The following is an 18190-nucleotide window of genomic DNA, read 5'->3' on the forward strand; positions in this document are numbered from 1 at the left end:
AGTAAACACATTCTTCTATAAATGAAAGTTTCAAAGGATATTAATTGGTGCTAACTTATATAGGATGCAATCAGATGTTCAACTTTACCACTAAATTGAGTTTATACCCCTTCTAATGGGTTGCCACCAACAAATATAACTAGGACTTCTCAAATTCAGTGGATTGACAGAGGCTCTGATAACTACAGACTTGATGGGAATCGGGAAAAGTAAATAATGTATTATGGATAAAGAGGGGGTCCAGGCAGCAGGAAGCTATGGTTTCCTCAAGTAGCTGCTTTAGTGAGTAAAGCCCAAAGGTCTAGTCTGTTTATCACGTCTCTGAATTTCTAAAGTAGCAGTATTTTGGATCTAGTGATAGAGTTCATCCCTCTTGTTAAACATGCTGAGAGGATCAGCCTTCCAGAACCAGAGGCCAGGTCCTGGGCCTTGGTGAATTGAGCAGTGGTGACTGATGCCATCTTGGGAAGGCTCTTGCCAGCCAGCCCTGTGGAGACACGACCCCCGTCTGCCCTACAGTGTAGACATCAAACTGTCCTGACAGCTATCGTCATAAGGCCAATAAATGCCAGGGCCTCTTAAGGGCTGTATGGTGATAACTCGGTTGGTCAAGCCCTCCTTGTACTTCCGGTAGAAGCCCATATAACTGTCTTAAATGAAATCGCCTGTCAACTAAGTTCAAATTACTGAAGCCATGATGTTCAATACCCAACAATGAAGGTTCATTACCTGATAATGTCATCCTTTTGGGACAAGGTGGGGTCATATATCTCTAATGGGACTTTCCTGAGAGGTAGGCAGCCTTCTGTGCAGTTGGCCCCCATCAAGTACTAGAACCTTCCCAGGTTCTGAATTCTCTGATCTCCATGCTACACCTGCATGGTATGCTACTTCCCCCAACACACAGAAAAAGACAAAAATGGTCTCCATCATTTATTCAATTTACCTAGTTTCAAATTACGTTCTGCCTATTGTACTCTCATTTTATCAAGTAAGTTGGTCGTGTTCTCAGGTTAAGATGTGTCTTTAAGTGGAATTGCCTTGGAGTTCGCACTGGGCAGTGCGTGCTGGTGGGAAGGTTTTGGCTGGGGAGTGTGCGACTGTAACGTCTGATCTTGGTTAACTGAGCTGCTCCGCTGACTGGCTGAAGTCACTCAGGACCGCCTGCTGCCTTTGCGATGCTTAGATCTGAAGTAGGCTGCTCCTTGCTGGTGAGGGTCACAGTCACCTCCTGGGAGTGTTATCTTTGGTTCTAAAACAAATCCAGCAGAGCAGCCCATTTTTCCTTGACCAATGTCGGGGTGTCTGTCTCAGAGCCAGACCCCTCTGGAGTTTTCCTGGATGAGCCACGGACAACACGGGGTGTCTCACAACAGGTTTCAATGTCAGTCACATATACCTCTTAATGTCATCTGTAGGGAGGGGGTGGGTCTAGGGGAGTTGGAGCCCCTCTCACAGGTTGAGAAAACAAGAAGGTGGTTTTTCTCACTTGAGGGGACGTGGGCCACAGCTCTGCAAGAACAAAGGCTCAGGTGCTTTGGGGTCAGCGCTGGTACAGCCAGAGGATGCCAGCTCCATGCAGGTCCCTCCACAGAGCAGCTTCCAGGGACAGATCGTGGTTTGCGTAGAATATCAGTGGCTTCTTGATTCGTTCGAAATAGTGGTCTGAGAATTTCCAGTAGTTGCTAGTGATGAATCCATAGGCACTAACCTGGACAAGCATGGTCACTGAGTCAGCATCGACTGAGCTGCTGCTAGGCGCAGGCTCATGTACAGTGACAGGGAATCAGAAAGGCACGGCCCCTCCCCACCCACACCTTCCTTCTGGCTCGTGTGAAGACGCAGATCAGCGACAGTTCTAGCTCACAAACCTCCAGCACTGTGCTCTGTACACTCTCACCCCAGCCTCACAAGTCTTAGGTGGGTGTTCTCCCCATTTTACAAACGGGGGAACAGGCTCAGAGGTCACCAAACGCGTCCCTCGTCACAAGTGAGGCTGGGTTTTGAACTCAAGTCTGATTAAAGCCATGATCAAGCTGAAGATAGAGACAACACGACTGTGTTTCCATTTCCCTTCTAATGGCGACTGCAGACTGGAGGCTCCTGCTTTGAAATCGGGAAAAGGTGTGTGGGACCAGTGTGGAGTGGCTGGCTTTAGCGAGGGTCCCTGCCTTGCCTTGAAAACTGCTCCTCAGCCTCCCCCTGTGGCTTGCTCATGTGGGCACCCTCCCATTCAAAATGTCTCACAGTGACTTCAGGGATTTGTGGGTGGAAAGCTAAACCTGCCGCCCCACCCCACTTCTAGAATGTCCTCAGAAAAAGATTTCCCTACCCAGTTCTGTTGAGATTTTGCCACTTGGTGATGTGCGCCTCAAATACCATAGGGTGGCTGTCCTGGGGAAGAGGGAGTGAAAAAAGGGAGTGTGGGGCAGGCAGGTGGCTGGCAGGAGAGGCGAGGCCGGCCTGGGGCTGTTCTTTAAGGGCCTGGGGCTGGCTGTTCTTTAAGGGACGTTGGATAGTGGATGTGGCATTCTTCCCACCCCTTCCCTAGATCGGGTCCCTCCTGCAGTGGGGGTGACAGGCCTCAGCTCAGGGATATCATGGATCAAATTAGGTTCCATTCACACCTGTACTCTGCTGCTGTGAATTCCTGAAAGAAGACCTCTTACCTGGTCACAGGTATGCAAAGCTGTCAGCAGCATGAGGGCCCCAGTACTAGGCATATATAGGTCTCCAAACTTTGTGTTAATCAACTTTGATTTCAAAAACCTGGAAGCAAAAAGCCATTAAAACTCAGACATTAGGTCTTGGCACACTGGCTTGATGGTTATGCCATTCCACTTTACGATGACCAATTCAGAAAGGTTGGGAAACAAAAACTTCTGGCCCTTCTGCCCCAGAGAAATCCCTAGTTGGGAAAAAACCAGATGAGCTCCTAAATGCAACAATTTTCAGTTGAAATAACTCTTTAGTAACAAAGTGGGGGTGAGAAAGGAACAGGCCTATCCAAAAGACCCCCAGATAAGATCCCACCTTCTCTAGAAGCCTGAATCCAGCCTAAGAACTTTTTCTTTCTGCAACTTCCTGCCCTCACCTCTGGGCTAAGTTGGGGCCTGCATTAGGCCAAATGGAGCACAGGTCCCATGACTTGGCACTGGTGAGATGGTGGACGTGTGTGCGTACATACTTGTGGGGTCCAGAAGTGGGTCAGTGGTGACCACGGGCCCTGACCTCAGCCCGGGGTTCACAGCCAAGCTCTGCCTGGCAAACCTGACTCCACCTGTGTCTCCTTGTGGTGTGGGGCTGTGACTGCTGGGCTGGTGTGCCCAGCTCCCCGTGTACCCTTCACCTGCTCTGGGGCTGCCAGCCTCCGGGTGACAGCAGTGTTTTTCAGCCAAGGCATACTAACATGTTAAAAGGGCCCGATAATTGCTGCAGGACTGTCCTGTGCATTGTAGAATGTTCAGCTGCGTCCCTGGCCGCTACCCATTAGTGGCACTCGCACTTGCCTGGTGACAACCAGATGACCCCTGCCTCCCCACCGAGAACCGCTGGTAGGAGGGACAGAAGTGAGACTAGTCCCCAGGGGCCTCTCTGCTCCCCTCCGCCTGGCTGTGTTTGGGCTCCAAGCTGATGACAGACAACTCTGCCTCCGCGAGCCCCAGGACTGCCCCCACCGTGTGGTTCCCCCACCCCCAGCCCCAGCCTTTGTGAACACGCTGGTAAATAAACCCTGAGTTCTTCCAAGTTTCCTGGCCATTTCCTGTTGACCCGGACTGACACCACTAGCTGCATCAAGGCATTAACCAGTAAGCGAGAATAACAAGTGCTTGGCACCTACCATCTAGGCACGTGGGTGCGGTGTATGGGGCATGACCGGAAGGGCCTGCAGTGCTGTGGGGACCCTCCCCCCGCCGCCACCTACCTCTCTGTCAGGTAGCTGATGAAGTCTGGATGGAGAAGCTTGAATTTACTGGCAGAGGCTTCTGGTCCAAAATAGGTCTGAGGCCTATTTTGAGAAGAAGTGGACAGAGCGGCCCCCGCTGTCGTATTGCGATAAGGTGAAGGTGCTAGGGCGGCGGCGGGGCAGGGGGCGGTGGGGGCGGGGGTGGGAGTAGTAGCGAGAGAAGGGGGTGTAGAAGGTGGGCGGCAGCGCGGAGGGCGCCACGTGCGCCTTGGTCCTCACCAGCACCTCGGTGGGCGGGGTGTAAGTGAGCGAGGACGGGGGCGCGAACAGAGCGGGAGGGGTAGGGTAGGAAGCGCACGCGTCCCGGGGGTAGTGGGGCGGGGGTGGGAGGAGAGGGAAGTAGTAGGAGTCGGGGGGAGAGGTTTGCTCTTGGGCGTGGCGGGGGAAACAGGGGCTCAGGGGCAGTGGGGCCGTAGGGGGCTGGAAGAAGGGGGGCTCCTTCAGGAAGCGGGGCACATAGGGGGCGATGTAGGATGGGATGGGCCGAATGGGCCCGATGTAGGAGGCCGAGGGGGCAGGGCTGTGGAAAGGGGACCTGGTGAGGGGCGCACTGGGGTTTTGGGAAGAGTTTCGAGAGACAGATTTCAAGCCAGATTGGGAAGGAGATTTGGAGGTGGGTGGAGTGGGGTTTGGGGGAGATCCTCGAGATGCATGTTGGACGTGAGGGCTGGGGCTCTGGGAGGAAGCCCGGGAGGAGGGCTGTGAGGCATTCGGCGTAGGAGGGTGGGAGGTAGGGCGGGAGGAAGGCCCCCGGGTCGGGGATGGGGAAGGGGCGGAGCCTCCGGAGTTGGGCTGCTGGTTGGGAGGGTTGGTGTGGTTGGACCGGGACTGGGAAGGGGATTGGGTAGGGGATGGATTAGGGGTTTGGGAAGGGGAGCTCATTGGTGTTGGGGTGGCGTGTCTGCCCGGGGTCTCGGAGCCAGCCCCCGCCCCAAGAGCCCAGTCCCTGCTCTTGTCACAAAGACCACGCTTATGACCAGCTGCAGCATTGTGAACAATTGTTGGGTAATCACAGGTGGGGTTGGGGGCGGGGCACAGGGTGGGGCGGTGGATGCTGGCCTGGCCTTTGAAGGGTTAACCCCTAACGGACCTCAGAAGCTGCTCTTCCTGGGGGTTGGCTGGGAGCACTGAGCTAAGAGGCTGGTCGTTGTAGTCACAGGGGTGGCACAGATTTCTAAGGACTGGACTCAGGGACCAGAAATTGTCTCAGCACCACAGGGAGAAGGTTCGGCTGAGGGCCAGGATATGGTTCAAAAGAGCTGGACACAGGCCTGCTACCCAGGAAGGTGGGAGACAAGACAGAGTGCCCTTTGTTCCCACTTCACAGGATGTGGGGCCCACATGGCCTGCTCTCCCATTTCATGGGCACAGTCTTGGGAGGGTGCCCGGCAGGATGAGTGGCACTAATACTGGCCCTATTCTTAGTTTGCAGACACAATGCGCTCAATAGGACAACAGACCCAGCTGTGGACAGACCCTGCAGATGCTGTCTGCTGAGTGGCTGGGTTGGTTTTGGGGACAGCAGCCTGAAGCTGAAGAGCCAGGCCTGCCTGCTCCATTCAGAAAAGCGGCCCCTTGAGCCACAGCCCACCTCATCAAGAGGGTCCCCGGGGATCAGTAGGGTTACCTGGGCTTTCCTGGAGGTGGGTAGCAAAAACCCATAATTCCCTAATGCTCTTGAATGCCCCAGGGATTTTACTGCTGCCCTCACTCACCTTCCCCACCTGCCTCAGTATTACCATGCCCTGCCCCCAGTTGGCTGCTCACCAGTCCCCTTTATCAGGCCCTTCGGGGACAGGTACACCCAGAATGGCTGATCGCAGCATCACATAGTCGCGGATGTCTGAGGGGATGAAGATATAACGCAGGTCCTGTTGGGGCAACAGAGACACTGAGCCCTGATGGGCACAAGACCACTTCTAGCTCCTGCTCAGAAGGAACAGCCCTCCACCCAGTCCTGCCACCTGTCTTTTCGGGAGAATTTCCCTTATACGAAGTGTGATCAAACAATACGATGAATGTTTAAATAAAAAAACAATTATAATAAAAGACACATTGCCATTAATCCCCCTCAAAAATCCTCCCCCTCACTTCAAACACACTTATCCCATCGTTCTTGCCACTTTCTGAAGCAGTTCTGGAAGTCCTCTTTCATGAGTGTCGTTAGTTGTACTGTCATGGCTGCCTTGATGTCTGAATCATTTTGTCTTCGGGGAGGAGCCAGAAATCACACGGTGCAAGATCTGGTGAATAAGGTGGATGAGAACACACCGTAATGTTTTTATTTGACAGAAATTGCCATATACCAGAAGAGATGTGTGACACAGAGCCTTTCATGATGGCGGATGATTTACGGCACACTTTCAAACACACCTTCTCTCAATCGTAGCTCACACCTGACATTGCACCACACAAGTGGAAACTTGTCACTCACTGTTACTAAGGTTTGACATGCCACTTCCCGTAGTGGAGATCCCTGCCTTTCCGTTGGATGGCACTCGGCAGCAGCATTCACCATATTTTGTGATCACAACGGAAAGGCTCCAAGCCACACACCGCTTCTGGTATATGGCAATTTCTGTCAAATAAAAACATTGTGGTGTGTCCTCATCCACCTTATTCACCAGATCTGATACCATGTGACTTCTGGCTCTTCCCCAAAGTCAAAATGACCATGAAAGGTAAACATTTTTAGGGGCCGGCCTGGTGGCTCAGGCAGTTAGAGCTCCATGCTCCTAACTCCGAAGGCTGCCAATTCGATTCCCACATGGGCCAGTGGGCTCTCAACCACAAGGTTGCCAGTTCAACTCCTCAACTCCCGCAAGGGATGGTGAGCTCCCCGCCCCTGTAACTAAGATTGAACACAGCACCTTGAGCTGAGCTGCCGCTGAGCTTCCGGATGGCTCAGTTGGTTGGAGCGCATCCTCTCAACCACAAGGTTGCCAGTTCAACTCCCGTAAGGGATGGTGGGCTGTGTCCCCTGCAACTAGAAAACGGCAACTGGACCTGGAGCTGAGCTGCGCCCTCCACAACTAAGACTGAAAGGACAACAATTTGAAGCTGAACAGCACCCTCCACAACTAAGATTGAAAGGCCAACTTGGCTTGGAAAAAAGGCCTGGAAGTACACACTGTTCCCCAATAAAGTCCTGTTCCCCTTCCCCAATAAAATCTTTAAAAAAACCCCAAACAAACCATTTTTAATTGATTCGGGACATTGAGGCAGCCACGACAGCACAACTAAAGCCACTCACAAAAGAAGACTTCCAGAACTGCTTCAGAAAGTGGCAAGAACGATGGGATAAGTATATTTGAAGTGAGGAGGAGTATTTGGATGGGGATTAATGGCAATGTGTCTTTTACTGTAATAAATTTTTTTAAGTGTAAACATTCACTGTATTTTTTTATTACACCTCATATGCCTGTGATTGCCACTCTCAGTTAGTGTGGTGGAGGCTTCAGTACACCCAAATCCTTTGGTACTCTTCCCGTCCAGGAGTGAAGCTTATTTGCCATCCCCTTGAGTGTGGGTCGGGGTTAGTGACTAACAAATAGAAATTTTCTAACAAATAGGAAAAAAAATGGAAGTGATGGTGTGTGACTTTGGAGACCAGGTCATAAAAGGCACTTCGCCTCCTTGCTCTCTGAGATTACTCACTCTGGGTAAAGTTAACTGCCATATTGTAAGGACACTAGTAGCCTCTAGAGTGGCCGTGTGACAAGGGCCCGTGAAGGCATCACCTTGACTCGGGCCTCAGTCAGGCCTTCCGATGACTGCAGCCCCCCGTCAGTCCTGATGGCAGCCACCTGAGAGACCCTGAGCTGCTTCCAAATTCCTGACCCCTTGAAACTGTAAGGTAGTAAGTGTGTGTGGTTGAAAGCTATTCAGTTGTGGGGTATTTTGTTATACAGCAACAGGTAACTCATACAGGTACTGTGGCCACACCACAAACAAAGCTGCCCCATCTTGTTCTTTCATGAGCTAAGAGGTTCTACTGTGAAGCCTCGGTGCGTAGACACTGTGGCTAGCACACTCCTGAATTCCCTGGTCAGAAGAGGAAGCTTCTCGAAACCCGATGCAGCCCCACTGAGCATCACAGAACCCCTTATCCTGGGATCTCCCTAACCCTGCACATGGTACCCAGACCTCCTTGAGGGGAGGTGTGCTGTTAGAGCATCACTGTGTGGTTGCAGGAAGCTGAGGCAGCAGATGCTCAAATTCTGGCTTTTCTCTCCTTAGAGCCAGGCTGTGTCCCTCAGTCTCCGAACCTCAGCTTCCTGCTGTGAGAATTCAGGAGACGTGTCACTGTTCTGGTGACCCAGCGCTGCAGTCAGAGGGGACTGACTTGCAATGATTTCAGCTCGCTGGTTGCCGCCTGGGAATGTCTGCCCTGATGACCATGACAACGCTGGGAACAAGAGGCCCTCAGTAAACGACCTTCCCTGGGGTGTTGCTCTGGGGCGGGAGTCTGGATTGGAACCCCGGCCCTACCTCTCCTCGTCTTAGCCTCCTCACCAGTAGAATGGGTGCTGACGTGGCATATGTAAATTGCCTGGCACCCTACAAGCTTTCACTAAATATCAGCCATTCACACTCCAGTCCAGAGTTGTGCGGTGCTGCCTGAAACAACGCGACCCTTCTCCTCCGTAGCCCCATCCCGTGCCCAAGATTCTGGCACAAGCTCTCCACCCTCTGGGACCCCTGTGGCTCACCCTGTGGGGGAGGGGCTCTGGGAACAGTGGCGCCCATCAGAGGTCTCACCTGTCCTTGTGGCACAGAGGTGAAGCCCAGTTTCCAGTAGGAGATGAGGGAGTTCTTCATGGTATTCACAGTGAAGCCGTAGAAGGAGGTCTTGGTACCCACATCGTCCTCAAAGCCTTTGGTCACAGCGCCATTGAGTCTGGTCCCAATAAAGGCCCATCAGCCTCCTTGTGGTTAGGCCATACTGGGTGTCTGCACTTCCATCCCCAGGGTTCCGTCACACCTGTCCCCATGCCTCTGTACAGACCACTCCGTCTATCCACCTCCACACGCTCCCCAGCCCCAACCCCCCTCCTCCAGACCTCAAGGGATACCCTGTCAAATAGGCACATCTGGCCCTGGCAGCGCCTTCCTCCTGGGTCCCCTTGGCGTGTCTTTTGCATATGCCTTCGTGCATGCCTATCTGCCCGTTACCACTGCTCAGCCGCCTGCGGCCGCAGCTGCCTTGCCCACGGGCCTCATGGAGGATGCCCACCCCGCGGCTGGCCAGGACCAGCTCTCCACCTAGCTGCTCTGCCCCCTCCTCCCTGATCCCTGCTCCGCACACCTGAACACATAGTCGTGGGCATCGATGTTCAGGCCCTGGCGGGAACCATTCAGGATGCCGCCATTACCCACCACGGCACACCGGACACAGTCTGGAAGCTGCTCCCTGGAGACAAACAGCTGGGTGCTCTCAGATCCATTCAGAAGGCTCAGGGTGGAGGTGATGGCTGTGGAGGCAGGACAAGGTGGGATGCTATGTAGAGAGCTGTCGTGGCTCATCAGGGATCCTCCTAAGACTGTTTCTGGCACCCAACTTGCCTGCGGCTTGATCCCAGCCCCTCCCAAGAGGCACAGAGGGTGGGACAGAATGAAACGTCAGTGGGGCCATGAGAACCAGAAAAGGGGAAGGTGGGGGAGGGGGTTGGGCTGTGCCCTCAGTGCCTCAAGCACTCGAATAACTAGCCCTTTGAGGCTGTATTCCAAAAGGAAATAATCTGGGCCATGTGGAGGTGCTGGCAGATTTAACGGGGAGGGGGCTCTGGGCGGTTTCCCCCAGCAGCAAAGGTCAGCAGGCTGTTTGGGGCCTCGTAGCCCCTGTGTTTGGCCACCTTTGGACACTGGTTCCTTAGCTTTTCATGCCAGGGAAGCCTCAGGATGTTGAGAGCTGCTGCGTGGAGGGGAAGCCCCAAAGTAAAGCAGGAGTCGCACAGCTTGGGGATTGAGCGCTGAGGCCCTCCCTGGAAAGGAACACGGGTCCCACATCACGGTGCTATGAGGCCAGGGAGGCCTGTTCTTCATCAGAGCAAAAGGCAGGAGGGCCAGCTGAGGCCAGAGGGCTGGGCGAGAGGCAGCGGCTGCGGGTTACCTTGGCGGGAGAGCCCCTGCCAGCCGTAGGGGGCTTTGTGCTGGCTGAGGCTGTCCCAGAGCTCCTGGGTGAAGAGGTCCCCTGACAGCAGCACTGGAGTGGAGAACTCAAACAGACTCCGGAAGTGGGGGTGCCGCTGAATGGCGAGATAAAGTGGGTGTCGGCAGGGCCGGCTCTGTGGGTGAGAAGATAGGAGGGCTGAGCTCTACTAGCTGGGGCCTGGGGTGGGAGGGAGGGAAAAGTTGCTCTTCCCTCTACAGACTTGGGCCACCCCCAGATCTGTGAGCTGCGTGGCCTGTGGTGCAGCAGCCTGGCGGGGATCAGAGAGCTTTCTGGGTTTACCCTGCCCAGCCCTTCTCCTGGACGCCACATCTCAGTGGCCTGATGGCTCTAACCTCCTACTCTTTCACCTCACACTTGGGGAGACTTTGGGGTGTTTCCCATGAATGGGTAAGACCTGCCTCCCCTTGGGCGGAGGAGCTCCAGCCTGGGCTTTGGGGTCCGTCAGCCTGTGTCCTAATCCGAGCCCTGTGGGGTTTTTGTGGAAAGGGCTACTGGGAAGATTATGGTCGTCCTTCTTGTAGCTGGTGCCTATACTGGGTTGAATAATGTCCCCCCAAAATTCGTGTCTGCCCAGAACCTCGAAATGTGACCTTATTTGGAAATACATCTTGGCAGATGTACTTAGTTAAGATGAGGTCATACTGTATTAAGGTGGACCCTAAATTCAATGACTAGTGAGTGTCCTTATAAGGTGGCCATGTGACGACGGAGGCAGAGGTTGAGTGATGCAGCTGTAAGCCAGGGAACACCTGGAGCCACCAGAAGCTGGACGAGGCCCCCTAGAGAGTTCTGCCCACGCCTTGATTTCAGACTTCCGGCCTCCAGACTGGGAAAGAATCAATTTTTCTTGTTTTAAGCAGCCTAATTGTGGTCATTTGTTCCAGCAGCCCTAGGACACTATACAGCGCCTGTGCACGCAGGGAGCTTGAAGGAGGGTGAATACTGACCAGCCCATCTGCCTGCAACCCCCACGGCAGAATCCCACACAGCTTTGGCCAGGCTGGGACTCTAATCACTGAAGGGGACCCTTTGTTAAGGCACTTGGTTTGATCAAAGGATAATGCAGGAAAGAGCTGTATAGTCATTTCTGTGATAATGTGACAGAGAAATTCCTAAAAATCACCACACTATGCAAAACTTCAGTGAAGACCGCAGGGCTTTGGGGAAAACGGGATTAGTGGTACCACACTCAAAAACTAGGCGGTGATGCATAAAACAGGAATCTAAGGGAGAAGGAAACAGTTTTATGCACATTCAGTGGTTAAATACGTAAGAACTGCTAAAACATGGCATTTGACCTTTGAAAAAACTTGACATTCACTTGCGGAAGGCGGAGTCACAGGGTGGCAGCTTGTGAGTTATTGTGAAGTGGTAGACAGAGGGCTTTACTGTACATGTGAGGAAGCAGATGGACTGTGCATGTGTGTGTTTTGTGTATTCCTATGTGGCTCCCTTTGGTTGGGTGTGGTTTTCTGCATTCAACCCAGTGTCATCACTGACAGAATCAGCAGAAGCAAACACAAAATTTGTGTTTTGCTCAAATTGCTTTCTAAGATATCAGTCTTGTTGGAATAAATTAATGTTTTCAAAGTAGCAGAACTGAGTGTATAGCTTCACTAATATTCAATTTATCATAATGTTTTCCAGGATCTTCTTTACGAGACCAGGAGAAAAATCTCCAGGTCTCTGTATCAGGAAAGGCTGCGCTTCACTTGGGCAGCTGCCTTTCTTTTATCTCATGGCCATGGTGGCAGTTTCCTCCTTCACTGTGGCCACCAGGAAGCTCAGAGCCAGAGATATGGCTCGTCTCCTATACCTTGTGGTACATTTTTCATGCACTTATCTCATGTCATCTTATTTTCCTTCACCCGTTTCTTCATTTTATTCTATTTTATGTCTTTGCCTTGTTATATGTATCTAAAAGTTACCTCAAATCATCTTTTTGTGAAAGCAGGTGGGGATATATGTCATTTAGTGCCAAGCAGCTCCAGGTGGGAAAGACTTGAGGAATGTAAAGAGGACCTGGCCCAGCACTCGTGAGACACTTGAGGCCTCTCTTCAGCCTGCTGGCCAAGTGTCCACCGGCCTCTGTTCTCAGACAGGTGCCCATCACCTGCCCTAGGCTATTTTGTTTGGTCTCTGAACAGCTCATCTGTCACTAAGTCTGGCATCAGTGAAATATTTCTGAGGCCAGGGAGAAATATTTCAAGTTCTAGTTTGGTCTCTTGGGCCCTGAAAAGAACTCTTAGACGCCCATTAACCCAGAACACAGCTCTCACTCTGCTCAGCGCAGCTCACGTGGGATGAGGCGGAATGGCTCAGCCGTTCCCAGCCAGGCCCTGCGGTGAGACCAGAGGCTCAGATCCCAGTCCCACCTCTTCTCCTTGAGTGACCCTGAGCAAGGTACCTGTCCTCTCCGTGCCTCGTTTTGCTCATCTGTAAATACTACCTAACAGGTTTGTCCAGAGGCTTGAGTGAGAGAACGCAGGGAACGTGCTCCAGGTGGCACTTCAGCCCGGTCACGACTGTTACGGAGCAGGGTCTGGGACGTTCTCAAACCCTCAGGGCAAACATGGAACATCTTCCCAGGGTTTGCTGTTTACTCCACGGTGAGTTTAAAGGTGACGTGTATAGTAAGACATTTTGAGGAGTAGAATGTCAAATTCACAGGCCTTTCAAAGATAAATCGCAAGACTTCTAAGAAATGTTCAGCTGGCTCTATCCAGGGGTACATATGGATTCACCCTCCTCTGTTGGGGTACAGGGAGTCCTAGCATCCAGGTCCCAGAAGCCCTGATGGCTGGCTCCTCAGAAGTAAGCTGCATGCTTGGGGGTGAGGTGTGAGGAGGGGAGGTTCCAAAGGGCTCCCCCCCAGCTGTCTCTGCGACCGGTCTCCTTTGTTTGCTCTTTCCCCTCCTCCCCATAACTTGAGGATACTCAGAAGTACAGAGTAGCTGACCACTGTACCTTTCTTGTCCCAGGATTCGCTGCCTTGGGTCCAGAGAATGCTTGAGGCGCTGTGCTGTTCCTGTGGGAGAACAAGTCAAGTAGGGGTCTGACCTGCCCCTCAGAACCCTTTGTCTGACGCCCTTAGCACCAGGGGCTGACAAAGTCCACCAGGGTCAAAGGCATCCGTTCTGTGGATCCTTCTGTTTCTATGCTCTGATTCTGGCCCTTGTCTCTCTCTTTAGAGACACAGAATCCTGTCATGTTATCATGTTCTCCCAAGCTGTATAAACACAGAAATCAGGAAACCCCTTGGCAAGTGGCAGAAATGTGGAGTTTATAGGAACAGTGAGATGGTGCTTAAAAGATAAAAATCTGAAGTAGGAAAGCTTTCCAGCCCCCTGGAATTGTGCCCATGTGAGGGGTCTCCCTGCCAGGACCCCAGAGCAGACATTATGTCCCGATGACTGGGGCCCCTTCACCTTGGATTGCCCTGCCTGATGGGCCTGGGTCTGAGGCCTGACTCCCTGGCTTTGTAGCCTGTGATCGTGGGAGATGACTGAACTTCTCAGCACCCCGGTCTCTGCGTCCGCACAGGAGGGGTAATCAGATTGTTATGATCGATAGTCATATCACATACCATCCAATGGTTGTGAGGGCTCAGAGAATCTATGTTATCTCACATAAAAAGTGTCCTCTAAGTGTTAACTATGGTTACCTAAAGGAAGAAGGAAGAGGACTTTGTTGTGACAGCCTCTATGACAAAGTCCATTTTGTAGGGAAGTAAGGGGGGGGGGCTAATGTTACTGCCCCACCCCCACCTCCCAGAATGCCCCTGCATCAGGACAGAGGAGAAATAAGTAGGAAGAGGGGCCCTTGCCCATTCAAAAGGGTGTCAGGCTTCTCCCAGACTTCTGCCCTCTCCCCAGAAGCCACAGGGAGCAGGTGGGGAGGTTTGGGACGTGAAGCTTGGGAGGGAAACAAAAGTCTCTTGTTACTTGCTTCTTGGGACTGTGACAGCTGAGTCACAAGGAAGCCTGTGACCTGCCTCCCTTCAGGTTTCCCTAAGACCCTGGCGGGGCAGGACAGAAAGAGCAGGGATGATCCTACCCCGTTTCTTCCCTTTCCCCCTCGGACTGGCCACCGGTCCACCCACGTAATCCTGTAGTTCCTCCTCTTGAGCACAGTAGGACCCCTTTGAGGAGGAACTGAGCCATGGGATTCAGCCAAGGCAGCAGCGAGAACCCTCAAGGAGCTTTGGAAATTGGAAAACCACAGATGCTAAGGTCCCACCCCTGAAAGTCTGATCTGATTGATCTGGGCCTTCCCAGGTGATTCTACTGTGCAGCCAGCCTTGAGAGCCTGACAGAGGAGAGGCTGAACAGGGCAGGAGGGAGACAGGAGGGATAGAGGTACACGGGAGGTGACGGGGACTCCCCCAATTCAGTTTTGCTGCCCAGCATCAGGGTCGTCTACTCATCTCCAGGGCACCCCTCAGGGCTCAGCGACGCCTCCCAGTCTCTTGCTTCTCTTAGAGAACCCCCAGGCCTTCTAGACACATGCCTGGGGGGCCTGGAAGGAGTGGGGGAAGGGGCCAGCCCACCTACGGTTTGCTCCTCTGGGAAGTTTCCCCAGCCCAGGAGAAATGCAGTGCATTTTTCATAAATGAAATTTACTCAGCTTAGATCATATTCTTAGGAATTCTTGGCCCTAAAATGTCCTTTCTTTTACAAAATAATGTTGACAGTAGATGGTCACTGGCAGGTTAGGTAACTGGTGCCCTGCCTATATCTATCCTCACCCCTACCCCATAAAAATACTTCTTTTTTTAAAACAAGTCGAGACATCTCCATGCCTGGGAACTACTGATCCAGATTCTTCTGTGAGTAAACTCACAGGCTGGGTTCCACTCTAATCTGTGAGAGTCCCCACCTTGGGTGGGGGGCCTGGTCCCAGCGTCCTTGTCCCCCGGCCTCTCCATTGTAGCCAGGCAAGCCCATTTCCCGTCCCTAGTTCTGAAGTCCCACTGCCTGTTCTCCCTGCCCAGAATGCCACCCCACCTCCCACCCTGCTTTACCTGGCACTCAACAGGCCAAGTCCCAACCTGCCCCCTGGGATTGAGCTATAGCACAGATGTCAGGGAAACACTAAGGAAATAGACAGCTTCTTCGGTTGTACTAGATTTGTAAAAGGTAAAAGATGTTTTTAAAAAGCTTTGTTGAGGTATAATGGGTGTTCCACACCCCATCCTTAAAGCTGTATTCATCAGAGGACATATAACTGCATTTTGAAACATCTTTACATAAAATTGACAAATATCCCCTTTCTTAATACCCTCAACCCTCTCCGTCTTTCTCCGTATGCAATATCTGATTACAAGGAGATTCAGTAACTTCAGGTTATCACCTGCTAGAGCATCTGGACTCCTAATCAGTCACAAGCTTATTTCATATTGTTTTGTAATTTTGGGTGCCCCTTGACCTTGTTCCTTGAGAGCCCATACCGATTCTGCTTTCATCCCATTGTACCTGGAGCAAGGTGTAGTGAGGAATGGGCAGATGGGAAAGCGCCAGGAAGGGAAAGCCTGGGCCCAGAGGCCCCTTGGCAGGGCTGCCGGTGTCCTTGCGCCCTCCCAAATCCAGACTCTGGGCACGGCTCCATCCCCTTTCCAGAGGTAAAGCTAAATCCTTGTGAAGTTTCTTCAGTAACTGGAACCATCACCTACCAAAGGCAGGCTCTCAGGTGTCTCCTTGTGGGGCACACATGAAAGGAAGGTGCCCAGGGCCAGCGGAGGGAGCAGAGCCCTGGAGCAGGCTCAGTGAAGGAAACTTGGATGGAGCCCAGGACCCGCCGCTTTGCGGGATCCGGTGCAGAAGGCGCTTATCAAATAAACTGAGCAAACAGAGCGCGGGCGAGTGTGCCAGGCGCAGAGATTAGAGATAGGAGCGAGCGGGTAAAGGCCAGAGCCGAGCTGGGGATCCCGGCAAAGTTGGAACCGAGAGACTTAGGTCTCAGCCCCAAAACTAGAGTCTGGAAGAGGTGACGTTACGAGGGAGAGTTCCTGACAAAAACGGGACGTTTTTTTTTTTGTTTTTTTTTTAAATCGGACTCAGGTGACCCAGCCAAATTTGGAGTATAGAAAGTGTTTCTAACTGGGGCTGCTGGGAATTAACCCATCAGGCTGTCGCTAGCGGATCGCTAGTGCGCAAGAGGCGAGGCTCCTCTCGGGCACAGGCTGTGGGGCCCCGGGCAGCGCGACTGTAACGCTGGGGTGGAAGTTCTAGGGACAAAGGGCCGCAACCGGAGTCCCCGCTGGGAGCCACCCCAACGAGGCCGGTGTGGAAGGCGATCTGAGGGCCCTGGGCGCCCTGCCCGTCTCCTGCGCGCTCCCGGTCAGGTCCCGCGCGGCAGCCCTTACCTGGCTCGGGATCGGGGCCCCGGGTACGGCCTCCCGGCGGAGAACAAGGCGAAGAGGATCCCCGAGCAGGCAGCCGCGAGTAGGAGCAGCCGCCAGAAGAGCGGGCCGCGCGGGAGCCCCATGCAGCCCCGGCCGGCGGCCGCCCTGTCCGCCGCCGTCCAGGGCGGAGGGGCGAGGGCCTGGTGGGCCGGGCTGTCTTCCCCCAGGCGGCCGCCCCGCCCCGCCCCGCCCGGCCCTGCCCTTCTCTGCCCCGGAGACGCCTCCCTGCCCTTCTCTGGCCCCGCGGCGCCTCCCCGCCCTGCTGTTTCCCCTCCGCCCCGCCTGGGCCGCAAGAAGCTGCCGCACCATCGAGGGCTGCGCGGCGGGGCCGGGGAGGCGGGAGTGTGGCTCCCAGCGCCCAGAGCTGCCCGTGTCCTTCCGGCATTACCCTCTGCCCGGGGACAGCGGGCACCCCGCCGCTGCGCTCCCGCCTGCGACCAACCCCAGGACGCCACGAGCCCAGGGCTGTACCGGGCGGTTTCCCCATATGGTCCAGGGCAAACGCGCGCCGTCCATGGGCTGCAGGGCTCGGGGAGACGCCGCCACCGCCTCGGCCAGCGACTTCCGGAGGCTTGAGGCAGGTGGGACGGCACCCCTCGGAGGGACCCTCAAGACTTGTCGGTGTTGCCCTGGCACCTTGGGTCCTTCCAGAATGCTGGCGTAATGAGGGGTCGGTTCCCCAGGGCCAGTGAGCAGGCGGGGTGGATGTAGGGGCAAAAGCCGGGAGCTCAGACCGGGTTGACCTTGAGGTGCAGAGGTACGGAGCCTGCTAGATGCGATTGGTGGTGGGGCGGCTGTTCGTCCCCTCACTTGGTGACAGTCCAGGGCGTTCATGGCCCTCGATGCATTGCATTCCTTTTGCAAACGAGGTCAGTCTGGAGTCTCAGCAGCAGACAGACGACCTGAGAGGTCTAGCAGGGGCCCTGGTATCACCAGGAAGGGTGGGGAAACTCAGGCCAAGCTCTGGAAGCAGAGACCTCCCAGGTTGGGAGCAGTGGGTGACACGGTGTATTCTCCCGTGGGCAGTGTCCCTGGTCTTACATCTCAAAAACCTGTGAAATACCCCAGCATGCCCCCACACCCACCTCCCGATTGTCAGGAACTGCAAGGACCACAATGACCTCCTCCCTTTCCACCCGCTCTCTGCTCTCACTGGTATGGGAGCAAGTCTGGATGCAGCAACAGGGATCTGTCCAATTGCAAGCCTTCCGGAAAACCGTCCCCGAGTCTGTGCCTGTGAGTAGGAATGGGTTCTTCAGGTTCAGTTTTCATAATTTTTAAAACTCCCTCACCTGGCCAACCTGCTTAGGATTGATGGCTTCAAGTTTTGTTTTTTTGTTTCAATCTTTGGTTGTCAGTTATTAACATCCTCGTAGATGTTATTTATCCCTCGATCAGCACCTTCTCCCATTTCCTCAGTGGTTAATAAAACATCACACCCTCTCTGTGAGCCCCCAAAGCCTATGCCTGCCCTTCACTCTCATTAAATGCCTCACTTGCTTCATGAAGAAAAAGGGAATCACTAACTATTAATTTCTTCAACTTTTTATCTTCAAACCTACAAACTTGGTCCCCACCACAGTCCAGCCTCCCCCTGCCTGGACTCCAGCCCCAAGCGGAAAGGGTGCTCTCCTCCTGTGTGTGG

At 53.6% G+C, this 18190-nt stretch overlaps 3 protein-coding genes across 14 annotated transcripts in view; 1 reads left to right on the plus strand and 2 right to left on the minus strand.

Annotated features, from left to right (window-relative positions):
* METTL23 (methyltransferase 23, arginine) overlaps window positions 1-18190 on the plus strand; it is a 121068-nt gene that overhangs the window by 4768 nt on the left and 98110 nt on the right. The gene's annotated exons all lie outside the window — the stretch shown is intronic.
* ST6GALNAC2 (ST6 N-acetylgalactosaminide alpha-2,6-sialyltransferase 2) lies at window positions 921-16869 on the minus strand. 3 transcript variants are annotated; one of them, XM_074320446.2, is made up of 9 exons: window positions 16507-16720; window positions 13110-13170; window positions 10080-10254; window positions 9276-9441; window positions 8729-8867; window positions 5735-5838; window positions 3926-4009; window positions 2670-2769; window positions 921-2106 (listed from the first exon to the last, which is right to left on the minus strand). In XM_074320446.2, exons 1-9 carry the CDS (start codon window positions 16626-16628, stop codon window positions 2077-2079), a joined length of 981 nt encoding a protein of 326 aa, XP_074176547.2. In that variant the 5' UTR covers window positions 16629-16720; the 3' UTR covers window positions 921-2076. The 3 variants fall into 3 exon arrangements, with proteins under 3 accessions (XP_074176547.2, XP_019601022.3, XP_074176541.2); XM_019745463.3 differs by having other exon boundaries at window positions 921-1711; window positions 16507-16717; XM_074320440.2 differs by lacking the exon at window positions 13110-13170 and having other exon boundaries at window positions 921-1711; window positions 16507-16869.
* LOC141568953 (testis-specific serine/proline-rich protein) lies at window positions 4019-5672 on the minus strand (the record flags this gene model as incomplete). The annotated part of the gene is made up of 1 exon (XM_074320356.2): window positions 4019-5672. A coding segment is annotated over exon 1 (831 nt), but the record flags the coding sequence as incomplete, so codon positions are not given.

This window comes from Rhinolophus sinicus, chromosome 12 (genome assembly GCF_057876585.1).
Source record: "Rhinolophus sinicus isolate RSI-liver-muscle chromosome 12, RSI-T2T, whole genome shotgun sequence".
In the NCBI taxonomy this organism is placed as follows: Eukaryota; Metazoa; Chordata; class Mammalia; order Chiroptera; family Rhinolophidae; genus Rhinolophus; species Rhinolophus sinicus.

Excerpts from the sequence above, each read along its gene's own strand:
- ST6GALNAC2 (XM_074320440.2), bottom strand. The coding sequence starts at position 16,854 with ATGGTGCGGCAGCTTCTTGCGGCCCAGGCGGGGCGGAGGGGAAACAGC. Across the intron at positions 4,010-5,734 it reads GGGCCTGATAAAGGGGACTG|GCCTCAGACCTATTTTGGAC; the intron begins GTGAGCAGCCAA and ends TTCTCAAAATAG. Across the intron at positions 1,712-2,669 it reads CTTTGCATACCTGTGACCAG|GTTAGTGCCTATGGATTCAT; the intron begins GTAAGAGGTCTT and ends ATGCTTGTCCAG.